Raw genomic sequence first — 12555 nt, 5'->3', positions numbered from 1 at the left:
CAACTACACAAGCCATGGCAGCGCTTTAACATTGCCAGTGTAGACTAGCCCCTAGTTGTTCAGAGAACCCTTCTTACCTCAGGCTATGTCTACACTACTGTAGTAAGTCAACCTACACTACACAACTCCAGCTACGTGAATAATGTAGCTGGAGTCAACGTACCTTAGGTCGAGTTACCATGGGGTCTACAGGAGAAAATCTCCCATTGACTTACCTTACTCTTCTCATCAAAAGATGAGCACAGGGATCGACTAGAGAGCGATCTGCAGTCGATTTGGTGGGTCTTTACTAGACCTGCTAAATTGACTGCCAGTGGATCGATCTCAGAGCATCAATCCCTGCAGTAGTGTAGACCTGCCCTCAGTGTCAGCTAGATAAGAGACCTAGACACTAGTGTTCATGTAGAAAGACTGTCCATCAAAGTTTTTCTAGCCTTGTCATTCAGTTCACAATTGGTAGGTAAAAGAGCAGTTTACAGTTTTGAAGGTGTGACGGGGTAAAGCTATCCAGCCCTTAATGCTGCCATGTTTTTCCAGAGAACCAATTCAAGTTCAACCAAACCCCCAATGAGGTTATGAAAGAAAGTGTTTCCAATCTGACTGCCAGCTGCCTTGTTAGAGTAAAACACTTCACTTCCCCTGGGGTACAGACTGTGTGGAAAGTCTGGAACACAACTCGAGCCCTGACTACCTGAGAAGAATGCTTGGGGCCTGTCTTCTGTTGCTATGCTGTTTCCATGCAGACACTGCCCAGTGATAGAAGACAGACATACAAAAGCCACTCTAATAAGAACTTTATTTAGGCCTCCTTAAATTCCTACCACCAAATATAAGGTGTTTAAACGGAGACTCACATACTATCACAGTAAGGACAAGAGCACTACATTCCTGGAAACAGTGCATCCTGCAGGTTCCAGCACTGTAGCATTGAAGTTCCCATTAATTCTCACTGAAACTGAGTGTTGGTGTTGAGACCCATTTAAGGGAATACAAACAGATTAACAAGAACCACATACCTGCTCAGATGTGAGAGCAGACCTGAACCTCAAGATTTTAGTGAAGATTTTATGGATGCCAGCTTTGCATACTGTTCCACCTCTCCAAAACCAGCTGCTGCCATTTTGGTGTTAACACAAACTACATTGGGTAATGCCTCTCCTAGCAACCCAGGCTCATTAGTGTTCACAAGCAAACACCACAACTATACAAATTGTGAAATGATGTGCACAGCACATTCCTGACAGCATCAATATTGTCACGCTAGTGCACAGACAGAAGCAAGAGCCATGCTGGCTTCAGCTGCTCTGGTTTCAAACAAGTTAATTCTTGCCAAATGCAGGGAGCAGAGTGCACAATAAAGCAACTGGCCCTGCAAAAAGCAATTAATACTAGCCCTGTTAACCTAGTTACAGTCAGTAAGCAGCAGTCTGACCCAGTTCTCCCTCTCCCCTGCACTCAGGAATCATGACGTTTACACAGCTCCAGTAACATGTCTAAGTAGTCACCTAAGCACTGTGCATCATAGGCCAGGTCTACACTACAGACCTATACCTGTATAACTACAGGCTTGTGGGAGGGGAAGGTGAAAAATCCACATCAGCCATGTAGTTCTACTGACCTAACCCCTGGGGTAGCAGTGCTATGCTGACAGGAGAGCACCTCCTATCACCTCTGCAGGAGATGGATTCACTCCAGCATAGAACTGTCTTCACTTTAGTACAGCTGTGCCCAGGCAGCATTTTAAGTGCAGACCTGCACATAGTCTTCCTGTTTTCCCATTTCCTCACTACCTCTTTCTTCATTGGGGACAGGACAGGGCAACCTACCCTCGTCCGTCTGGCTAACATTTCCCCTTTCACCCTCACGATCTGGGCCTACCTCAGGATATCATACTAGTTTGTGATGACCAATTAGATGACCAATTAGGTGGCCCAGAGGGTTGTGCAAGGATTTGTTGTACAGCATATGCTGTGCATGCTGTCCTACAGCTTCAGACAAAGTCAACTGTCAGGGACCTGGTTAGAACACAGGAAATCCTTACAAATCACAAGCCCAGGGATTGTTCCAGCCAACTGGAACAAATGATTATTCTAGTGTTCCCAAATAACATGAAGTCCAAAACCTTCATACTGTGGAAACATGGGTAAGGCACGCTTTAGCCCCATTTTGCAGTATAATGGTGCCAACTACTGTGCCACAATTTAGACCACCACCACCTCCGTATGTGAGAGATTCTGTAGCGTAGAAAGGACCCAAGCAAGACCATTTGCCTTAACTATCTTTAAGCTGGGGTGTCAGCATGCATGGGACAGAGCCTGCCCAGCTGATTTCTCTGGGTGCCCTGTGAGACAAACTGGGGTGTAATAGCATGACACTGCGCTATCAAGATTAGCTACTGCACTGCATTTTAACAGACTGAATGGAGAGGGGTGAGGCAGAAGCCCAGGAATTGCTGCAAGAAAGGCAACACAGAACAGGGGAAGCAAGCACACAGGAGGATGGAGAAGCAAGAGATATAGGGCAGAAACAGTTGCTGAAGAGCAGGATGGTAGGAGTGACTGTCCCCCCAATTAAGTGGGACAGTAGAATATTAAATAGTAACAAAGGCCAGACTCCACCTTTGATCCTTATGAACCCTTCCCATTGACATTAGTAGGGGCTTTGTTGTGGGTGGACGGGGTTTGGACTCCTACATTCATGCCCAAGCCCAAACCATAACTAAGCTGAATTTGCTCTATCATTTGAGATCAGTCTTAAATAGCTCTAACAGTGCTCAATACCATTTCCCAGGCCAGCAGAGGCAGCGCAGAAGAGTATTATATCAGAGTGAGGATATACTGTATTGCATAGTTTAGTCTTGTCTATACTAGCCAGGAAGCCATGTTGAACAGTTCCTGCTAGCAAGATGCTGAACCATTCTGGCCATTACTGATTTACTGAGATTAGAGTGCCTATCCACAGCAGCTCTGGAAGACCACCTCTGTAGGCCAGCCTGACATCAGACTCAACCCAGCCTCACAGCTAGTTGGGCACAACAGATCTGAATGTTTTTGTTTGGTGGAAATTTACAATACTCTGTATTTAACATGTCTCAGGATTTTGAGACCCAGGATTCTCTTGATACATACATCTAAGATACCTAATAAGAACCTTAGACTACAGGTCCTTCTGAAAGGAAATGCAAGGAGTTACAACATCGCTTAAGAAACAAATGCAGGAAAACTGAATTAGTAAAGTAACTAGTGATGGGGAGCAGAACAGATTAGGAAAAGGAAACAAAAATTCCAATGGTACCAATTTCAGTGTATAGTATCTAGAGCAGTATAAACAAGTCATTGGCTGTATGAAATTTTAGTTTATACTGACTTTGCTAGTGCTTTTCATGTAGCCAGTTATAAAACCATGCAAATATGAGTTGATGTATCCCCTGGAAGGCCTCTGCATACCCCTGGTTCAGAACTATTGGCTCCACAACAGCCTAGATGCTTACTACTGCAGTAAAGTTACCTGAAATACAGCAGCTAGGTCTATGGAAGACCCCGATCAGCCCAGCAGCGTCTACACCAGGTCACCTTAACTACATTTCAGGGTGAGTTTCACACCCCTGAGCACCAGCACTATATTGGCCTATTTGGGAGAGTAGCCTAGCCCTCAGCTGTGGCAGTAAAAAGGAGGCCATTCTAAGAGCTGCTGCCCATTGGACCCAAGTGAAGTTGGGGCTTATGGAGCCCCACTATGCTTTTTGGCCCTGATTACACTACAGACACTGCAGTAGGACAGCTACAGCACAGTGCACCATACAGCTGACACTTCCTACAACACCTTCCATTGCTCTTTCATTACTGTGGGCTTGTTTACACTTGAAACACTACAACTATGCCAGTGTAAACCCCATCTAGACAGAGGGTTGATCCTATTGACATAGAACAGGTAATCCACCTCCCCAAGAGGTGGTAGCTAGGTCAACAGAAGTCCTCTTTTGTTGACCTAGAGCGGTTTATGCCAGGGTTAGGTCAGCTTAACTGACCAGGCTTGTTGGTAATCCTGCAGCAGTAGCTAGGTCTTCAGAATAATTCTTCTATTGACCTAGCTGTGTCTACACTAGGGGTTACGTTGGCATAGCTCCAGTGCCATTCACACCTCTGAAGGCTATGCTACGACAATTTTTAAAATACAAGACCAGGCCTTAGTCTGGGAATCTCTCCAGGTGCTGCAGCAAGCATCTGACCCCACCCCTCTCAGCCAAAACCCCATTAGATAGAGTCTGACCCTGGACTAACTAATTCAATATAGTGTTCTTTTGGTGAGAGAAGATAAATACCCATGGCTATTGTTAAACACTACATGATGGCATGACAGCCACTTTGGACATAATTCCCCAATATCATTTAACGCTTTAACTTACCCACTTTCTTATCTAAGACAAATAAGCTGTGCTATAATTAGAGCACTATATTGCATCACCAGAGCCACTCAGCTAGGCAGGCAGTCACCAGGTAGCTGAAAAGTGGCTTGACAAGTTACTGTGGCATACGTCCTAGTGTTGGGGGATCACTGCCAACTGTGGCTCATGTGGAGCATCATTCAGCAAAGTTTAGTAGCTCCTACAAGTAAGGGAGCAGTACGAGACAGTACAGTGCACTGGCACATCTCTGAAGCTATCCTGTTCTCCAGCTTTTGTTAAGCATATCTAGATGTTTTGGTTGTGAACAAAGCATCAAAAAGTGATTGAGTACAACAGATGTAGAGACATTTACAGAATTCAGGCAGCCTGGAACAATAGCTCTGAGAGGTCTGAACAGCCCCATTCATCACAGTGAGGTGTTAACCCACATGCTAAATGAGAACTTAAATCTCAACATTGTTAGCTATGTCATGCCTCCTAAGTATTGTGGGGATCAGATTTGCACAATTTATTGTGAGCAACACCTAACTGAGGCCACAAGAAAGGAGCATTTCTGTACCACTTAGGGCTTGTCTACACTTAGATTTTATAGTGCTCTAACTTGTTGGCTCAGGGGTGTGAAAAATCAACCCCCCCCACCCCCAAGCACAAACAAGTCTGAGCACTTTAAAGCACTAGTGTAGACAGGCTCCGAGTACTGGAAGTTGTGCTCCCAGGGCCAGAGCTAATCCCCTCATGGAGGTGGATTACCAGGAGCGCTGGGAGACCTCTCTCCCAGCACAAGACCACACTAGCAGCACTTAAGTTTCTAGTGTAGCCATGCCCTTATTCTCTCCCTTACCCCACTCCCAGTTAAGCAGCCAAGCAGAACTCAGAGCACACAGCTGCATTTGGCTCATATGCACAAACTCACTCAGACAAGAATTTGGAAAAATCACTTTCCATCTCCCCCAACATTCAACAGCTGGTGGGTACAGGCAATGGAGTTGAGGGCAGGGTGACCAGATGTCCTATTTTTAAAGAGGCCATGCTTTTTTTTGGGACTTTCTTATATAGGGACCTATTACCCCCACCCCATTTTTTCCCCCACAGTTGCTATCTGGTCACCCTAGTTGAGGGGCAACATGGTCATGGCCCAACCACTTTTTGGACAGAACAAACCTGAGAGATACCTGACCCCATGCACAGGTTGCAATGCCACTGACTCAGACTGTGTAAAGCAGTAATTCTCAAGCAGGGGCCCAGGGCCCCCCTGGGGGGCTGTGAGTAGGTTTCAGAAGATAAACCAAAGAGAAGGACAGGCACTAGACTCCCTGAGGCCCTGGGTAGAAAGTTGAAGCCCGAGCCTCACCGCTCAGGGCTGAAACCAAAGCCCAAGCAACTTTGCTTTTCAGGGCCCTGGGCAATTGCCCTACTTGCTACCTTCCCCCCCAAACAGCTCTGGCTTTTAATCTACTGGACATGCAGGAAAACAGTTGTGGCACAGGTGGGCCATGGAGTTTGTACAGCATATCAGGAAGGCCTCAGAAAGAAAGGTTGAGAACCCCTGGTGTAGGGGTGCAGGCTGCTGAATAGTAAAGTGGGGGGACAGATTTGCCCCCACCTGTAAATGGGGCTCCACAGCCCCTCAGTGTGGGAAAAGGTTGCACAACTGTCTTTATTTAAAGCACAGGAACTTTAAACAAACCTGTTTAAACAAGTCCTTGCCCAACTCCAGGGGCAAGGATACGGTTCTTTAACCCACACGCTAAATTCAGAAGAGCAGAGAATAACTTTCATTATGAAATGTGAAGGATCAAGGACCCATATCCTTCATGTACTTCTCAGTCTGGATACACACCTTTTAGCCAGGGATCATTACAGCAAAGCAAATCCTGAGAGGTCTGCTTGCACATTTCCCTGGTGACATCCTAGCCATATGTGCCCCAATAGGCAGCAGTAACTATGGCAGACAGACTGAAACTAGCCAGTGTTTTTATCTGACAACTTCTTATGGTGTGCAGACCTTTCTTCCTAAGGGATTTAGGTATTTTCTTCACAAGCCCCCAATGTTTGGATTGAGCTGTACCTTTGTAGAGAGGTTCTCTATAATCCAAGTCTCTTAAGATTAACTAGGAAAAACAGGCAGTGAAGCACCAAGCACTAGTCTCCTTGCAAACAGGAGAACATAAGGGAAACGAATAGGGCTTCAGCCCAAGCCTGAAGGGAGGCTGGAAGAAATCATAGCAAACTATGGTACACTATAGAAGAGCTCTGAACCCAAGTCCTTATGCCAATTTCTTACCATAAATAGGTTTCAGAGTAGCAGCCATGTTAGTCTGTATTCGCAAAAAGAAAAGGAGTACTTGTGGCACCTTAGAGACTAACATTTATTTGAGCATAAGCTTTCGTGAGCTCATGAAAGCTTATGCTCAAATAAATGTTAGCCTCTAAGGTGCCACAAGTACTCCTTTTCTTTTTGCCATAAATAGTTAATTCAAACTTTGATTTTCCAACCACCTTTCCAGGCAGTCTAAGAGCACGGTGGTCACTCCCCCGGCTCCTTCCCCTACCCCTGAGCAGCAGCAGGTGCGGCAGCACAGAACCGCTGTTCACGCTGGACCGGCCTTCCCCGCCCCACGCTGACAGCTGCTCTCACCCGAGAAGCTGGAGACAGTGCGAGCCCAGGGCCTCTGCGCCAGGCCGAGCGGCGCCCGGCAGGGGTGAATGACCCGCAGCCAGCGCTGCCGGCCCAGCCCTTCCCAGCCGCGGGTGGGGGAGCCACAGCGAGAGCCCCGCCGGCAGCCCGCACTCACACCCGGCTCACCCTGCCCCGCAGGCCGGGTCCCTCTCCGCCCCGCCGGCAGTGCGAGCCCCTCACCCGCCGCGGGCAGATCCGCAGGGGCGGCTGGAGCCTTCCCCAAGGCAGGGACCCCCAGCCCTCCTCTCGGCAGCGCCGGGGCCCCATCCCCAGGCCGGGGCGCCCTGGGGGAACAGCGATGACCAAGCATCCTCCGGCGGGGGTCGCCCCGCGGCCGGCCCTCACCTGGCGTGGTCGCCCTCTTGCCGCTGTCAACAGGTGCCGCTGCCCCGGCCGGGCCGGGCGTGTCCGCGCCGGGGCGCTGCGCTGGGCTGCCGGGCCGGGAGGCGGCTCCGCCGAGGCTGCTGCTCCGGGCTCCTCCGCGAACGTGTGAAACCACGTGAGGGGGCGGCCCGCCTGGCGCTGCGGGGACCGGCCCTTAAAGGGGCCGAGAGCGGAGCGCCCCGCCAGGACCCCGCCCCACCGCTGCGGGGACCTAGCGCCGTCCAGGTCTCCAGCCGGCGCCAGGACACCCGAGCCAGCAGCCCCCACCCACTCACCACCCCGGAGCCGCCGGCCCTTGCGCCCGGGCACCTGCGCGAACTCCACAGCTGGAGCGAGCCGGGCAGGGCGGCAGGCTGCTCCCCTCCCAGACACGCAGCCAGGTCCCACAGCCCGTGCCCGGGGGCCGAGGTCGCGCAGCCCAAGCCAGCAGCACCGCGGAGAGGGGAGCCCTGGGTGCTGGACGTTGCGCAGCGAGGGTGGAAGCCCACACGCACTCCGCCGGCCCCCGCAGTAGAGCTCGCGGGCGGGCTGCAGGAGGAGCTAGAGGGCGGGTCTGAACGCCCCGGCGAGCCGCTGACGCCGGCACCTGCTGGCCACTGCACCCCCGCCCCTTGCTCCAGGCCGGCCGCGGACGGCCAAAAGCTCAGAAACTTGCGCGTAGCGACAGCGGCCAAACTAGCGCGGTCAGAGCCCAGCCCAGCGGGTCTGGCTGCGCCACGGGTGCCCTGGACCCTCCCCGCGGGCCGCAACGCCCGAGACCTGCCCCCGCCGGCCGGCCCGCTCCAGGCTCGAGCCGCCCACCGCGAGCCAGGGGCCCTGCGCAGGGCTCAGACAAGGCGCGCGGGGGGGGGGGGCCTGCCCCCCCGCCACAGCAGCCGCTTCCACCTACCACCAACACTTCGTCACGAGGAGTCTCGCGCGCCGCGCCCCGCCCCCTCCCGCCCGTGAAAGTCAACACGCGGTCCCGCGCCGGCCAGCACGTGCCGCCCCGCCCCCGGGGCTCGGCGGAGGGAGGGGTGCGGCGCGGGGAACTCACCAGAGGGAAGGCCATGGCGCTGGGCGGGCGGGGTCGCTGCTGCGGGGCGGGTGAGCTGCCTGGTCTCTCGCACCAGCAGCAACGGGCGCTGCTTGGCCCCGGAGGGTTTTATAGCCGCCCGCGCAGGCGGCGCCCGCTTCGCGGGGCCCAGGGGGCGTCGCCAAAGGGCGGGGCCGGCCGGACAGCCCACACCCGTCGCGCCCGCCGCGGGGCCGTGGCCCCGGGGAGTTTGCAGACGCTCCCTAAGGGTAGTTAAAGGGGGCGCCGCGCGTTCTCGGGGCTGGCTTGGCTGCTGCGCAGCGGTGGAGCCAAGACTCCTAGGTTCTGCCCTGGAGCCGGGAGAGCAGCGGGATCTAGTGGTTAGAGCAGGGGGGGGCTAGGGGCCCGGACTCCTGGGTTCTGTCCCAGCTCAGGGAGAGGAGTGGTAGCTATTGGTGAGAACAAGGGACCTGGGATTCAGGACTCCTGGGTTCTGTGCCAGCTCCAGAGGGGGCTGGGAGCCAGGACTTCTATAATCCATTCCCTCTCACCCCTCACTGTGCTTTGCTCTTCACTCCATGGCCTGGGTGAGGTGTGCAGTCAGATGGCCAGGCTGAATAAGGCACTGGGTACTCATGAAGTACCAGGATTGCTAGAAATTTGCACGTATGGCTTAGAAATCCAAGCACGGCATCACAAGGCCATTTTGGTAAAATGTAGCCAAGTTGCAATGACCCTCTCTCATCTTTAACATGACAGTGCAGCCTGCACAGGCGCCAGGTGCCAGCAGGCAATCCCCCCGAACCAATGGGCAGGCAGGAGAATTGTGCATGGATCCATAGCAGGATTCAGCCCTCAGTGACTATAGGCTTTTCTTCACATACAGTGCTATAGCAATGCAACTGCACCCCTGCTGCTGTGCTACTGTAGCACTTTAGTGCAGATGCTACTATGGAGATGGGAGAGTTTCTCCCATCAGCATAGTTAATCCACCTCCCTGGGAGGCGGTAGCTCTCCTGTGGACATAGCACTGTCTACACGAGGGGTTAGGTCAGTACAACTATGTCAGTCAGGGGTGTGGATTTTTCACACGCCCAATCAATGTAGTTGTACTGATATAGGTGTGTAGTGTAGATTGGTCTCTGAAACAAATTTTTAAGTTTAAGGAAAATCATAGAATCATAGAATATCAGGGTTGGAAGGGACCTCAGGAGGTCATCTAGTCCAACCCCCTGCTCAAAGCAGGACCCATCCCCAATTAAATCATCCCAGCCAGGGCTTTGTCAAGCCTGACCTTAAAAACTTCTAAGGAAGGAGATTCTACCACCTCCCTAGGTAATGCATTCCAGTGTTTCACCACCCTCCTAGTGAAGAAGTTTTTCCTAATATCCAAACTAAACCTCCCCCACTGCAACTTGAGACCATTACTCCTTGTCCTGTCCTCTTCTACCACTGAGAATAGTCTAGAACCATCCTCTCTGGAACCACCTCTCAGGTAGTTGAAAGCAGCTATCAAATCCCCTCTCATTCTTCTCTTCTGCAGACTAAACAATCCCAGTTCCCTCAGCCTCTCCTCATAAGTCATGTGTTCCAGACCCCTAATCATTTTTGTTGCCCTTCGCTGGACTCTGAAAATGACCAGTTAAGTGTTCAAAGTCCAACCTGTGCATATCTAGCAAGCATTTACATCAATCCCCTAATCCTCTAAAGTCTTAAGCACAAAAGTAACCCATTGCGGGTAGTCGTGCATCAAATTACTCAGAGTCTGGATCTCAGCTGGAACAGACTTCACTGGAGCTAATGCCAATTCACACCAGCTGAGAGTCTGGCACCATGTTAATAAATCTGCAGGATTGGGGCCCAGGTTATAATACTGTGCTCTATTGTGTCTGTGCATTGACTGTGTTAGTTAACTGACTATTCTTGTCTGGTTTGTTGAAAATATTTTTTTATTTGGTTTTGATTGTTTGGGCCTTTCTGGAGATGCCTAATATAACCCACTATTTAACTGTAAGTTCACTGGTTGTTTTTAGCCCTTTTCTTTAAAATTTCTTATTACTGCTAACACTGGTGGTTATAACATCAAGAACAGTATAGACAGGCATTTTAAGTACCATGCTATTCAACTCGGCTAGGAGCATATCTGCATAATATGCTGCTTAAAAAGCCATTGGTTCCCTAGCATTCCTAGTTTTGCTACAAACACTAGCAAATTTTAGGAAAAAATTCTTCATATGAACAAGACCTGTCTGAAATGAGAATGGTATAGGCAGGGGTCAGACTGAGGAGAAAAACAGGTGCTTTTCCAAGCTCTGCCCATAAAATAAACTCTGCCCACATGAGATGCTGCTCATTGTAGTTTGTACAGATGTTCAAATTACAATTATGCCTGCACAGGCTGTCTGGTCTCCATGAACTCAGCTCTTCCTCACTCAGATCCAAGAACACCATCTTGGGCTCGGTGGGGCAGGTATACCCCAACCCACTGGGCTTCTTGACCTTGGTTTCCCCGTAGGCAAGGGGGGCTGAGCTGTCATTCATAGGAGGTTGTGCAGATCTTCATACTATCATCCTGTGTCTCATTTCTGCCATGCCTTAATGAGTGGTGAAATAGTCCACAATGTTGACATTCAACATATATCACTGGGTGAATGAGTTAGCCACCAGTGAAATGAAAGAGGCAGTTCACATCTCTCAGAATTATTTCTGGTTCCCCAGGCAGACTTCACTGCATCACTTTCACTTGGTTCAGGTTTTCAAGGCTCTCAGCAACCTGATCAGCTAGAGATGTGGGGGAATTTGGGGAGGTTAGGCAGAGGGCAATGAAGACTTCTTAGATTCTGGAAAGCAAGAACTTAAAGCATCACAAACATGTATGCCACACTACCACATACTGACTCAAAGGAGAACTCTATGGCCAGCAGATTTAAGGGAAGTAAGAGAGTTTTTAAATGTATTTATATAAACTAATCCTGACAATGGTAATGGTCTGTTACTAGCTGGAAATGATGGAATGGCTCCATGTCTAGTTGGCAGCCGGTGTCAAGTGGAGTGCCCCAGGGGTCGGTCCTGGGGCCGGTTTTGTTCAATATCTTCATAAATGATCTGAGGATGGTGTGGATTGCACTCTCAGCAAATTTGCGGATGATACTAAACTGGGAGGAGTGGTAGATACGCTGGAGGGCAGGGATAGGATACAGAGGGACCTAGACAAATTGGAGGATTGGGCCAAAAGAAATCTGATGAGGTTCAATAAGGATAAGTGCAGGGTCCTGCACTTAGGACGGAAGAACCCAATGCACAGCTACAGACTAGGGACTGAATGGCTAGGCAGCAGTTCTGCGGAAAAGGACCTAGGGGTGACAGTGGACGAGAAGCTGGATATGAGTCAGCAGTGTGCCCTTGTTGCCAAGAAGGCCAATGGCATTTTGGGATGTATAAGTAGGGGCATAGCGAGCAGATCGAGGGACGTGATCGTCCCCCTCTATTCGACATTGGTGAGGCCTCATCTGGAGTACTGTGTCCAGTTTTGGGCCCCACACTACAAGAAGGATGTGGATAAATTGGAGAGAGTCCAGTGAAGGGCAACAAAAATGATTAGGGGTCTGGAACACATGAATTATGAGGAGAGGCTGAGGGAACTGGGATTGTTTAGTCTGCAGAAGAGAAGAATGAGGGGGGATTTGATAGCTGCTTTCAACTACTTGAGAGGTAGTTCCAGAGAGGATGGTTCTAGACTATTCTCAGTGGTGGAAGAAGACAGGACAAGGAGTAATGGTCTCAAGTTGCAGTGGGGGAGGTTCAGGTTGGATATTAGGAAAAACTTTTTCACTAGGAGGGTGGTGAAACACTGGAATGCGTTACCTAGGGAGGTGGTGGAATCTCCTTCCTTAGAAGTTTTTAAGGTCAGGCTTGACAAAGCCCTGGCTGGGATGATTTAATTGGGTATGGGTCCTGCTTTTGAGCAGGGGGTTGGACTAGATGACCTCCTGAGGTCCCTTCCAACCCTGATATTCTATGATTCTATGAATTATCAATAATAATGCAGAAAAGGCTGAAGTGTTCAATAAT

The 12555-nt window shown here is 50.4% G+C and overlaps 1 protein-coding gene across 2 annotated transcripts in view; it reads right to left on the bottom strand.

The window, feature by feature from the left end:
* Positions 1-8557, bottom strand: part of CPEB1 (cytoplasmic polyadenylation element binding protein 1) — an 81975-nt gene extending 73418 nt beyond the window's left edge. For both annotated transcript variants that reach the window (XM_077827963.1, XM_077827964.1), the window contains exon 1: positions 8506-8557. In XM_077827963.1, coding sequence (XP_077684089.1) covers positions 8506-8520 — 15 coding nt within the window. In that variant the 5' untranslated portion in view covers positions 8521-8557. The remainder of the gene's footprint in view (positions 1-8505) is intronic.
* Positions 8558-12555: the final 3998 nt, after the last annotated feature.

The sequence above is a fragment of the Eretmochelys imbricata genome, chromosome 10 (genome assembly GCF_965152235.1).
Source record: "Eretmochelys imbricata isolate rEreImb1 chromosome 10, rEreImb1.hap1, whole genome shotgun sequence".
In the NCBI taxonomy this organism is placed as follows: domain Eukaryota; kingdom Metazoa; phylum Chordata; order Testudines; family Cheloniidae; genus Eretmochelys; species Eretmochelys imbricata.
The sequence above is the reverse complement of the archived record's forward strand: the minus strand, read 5'-3'. Positions and strand labels throughout refer to the sequence as shown.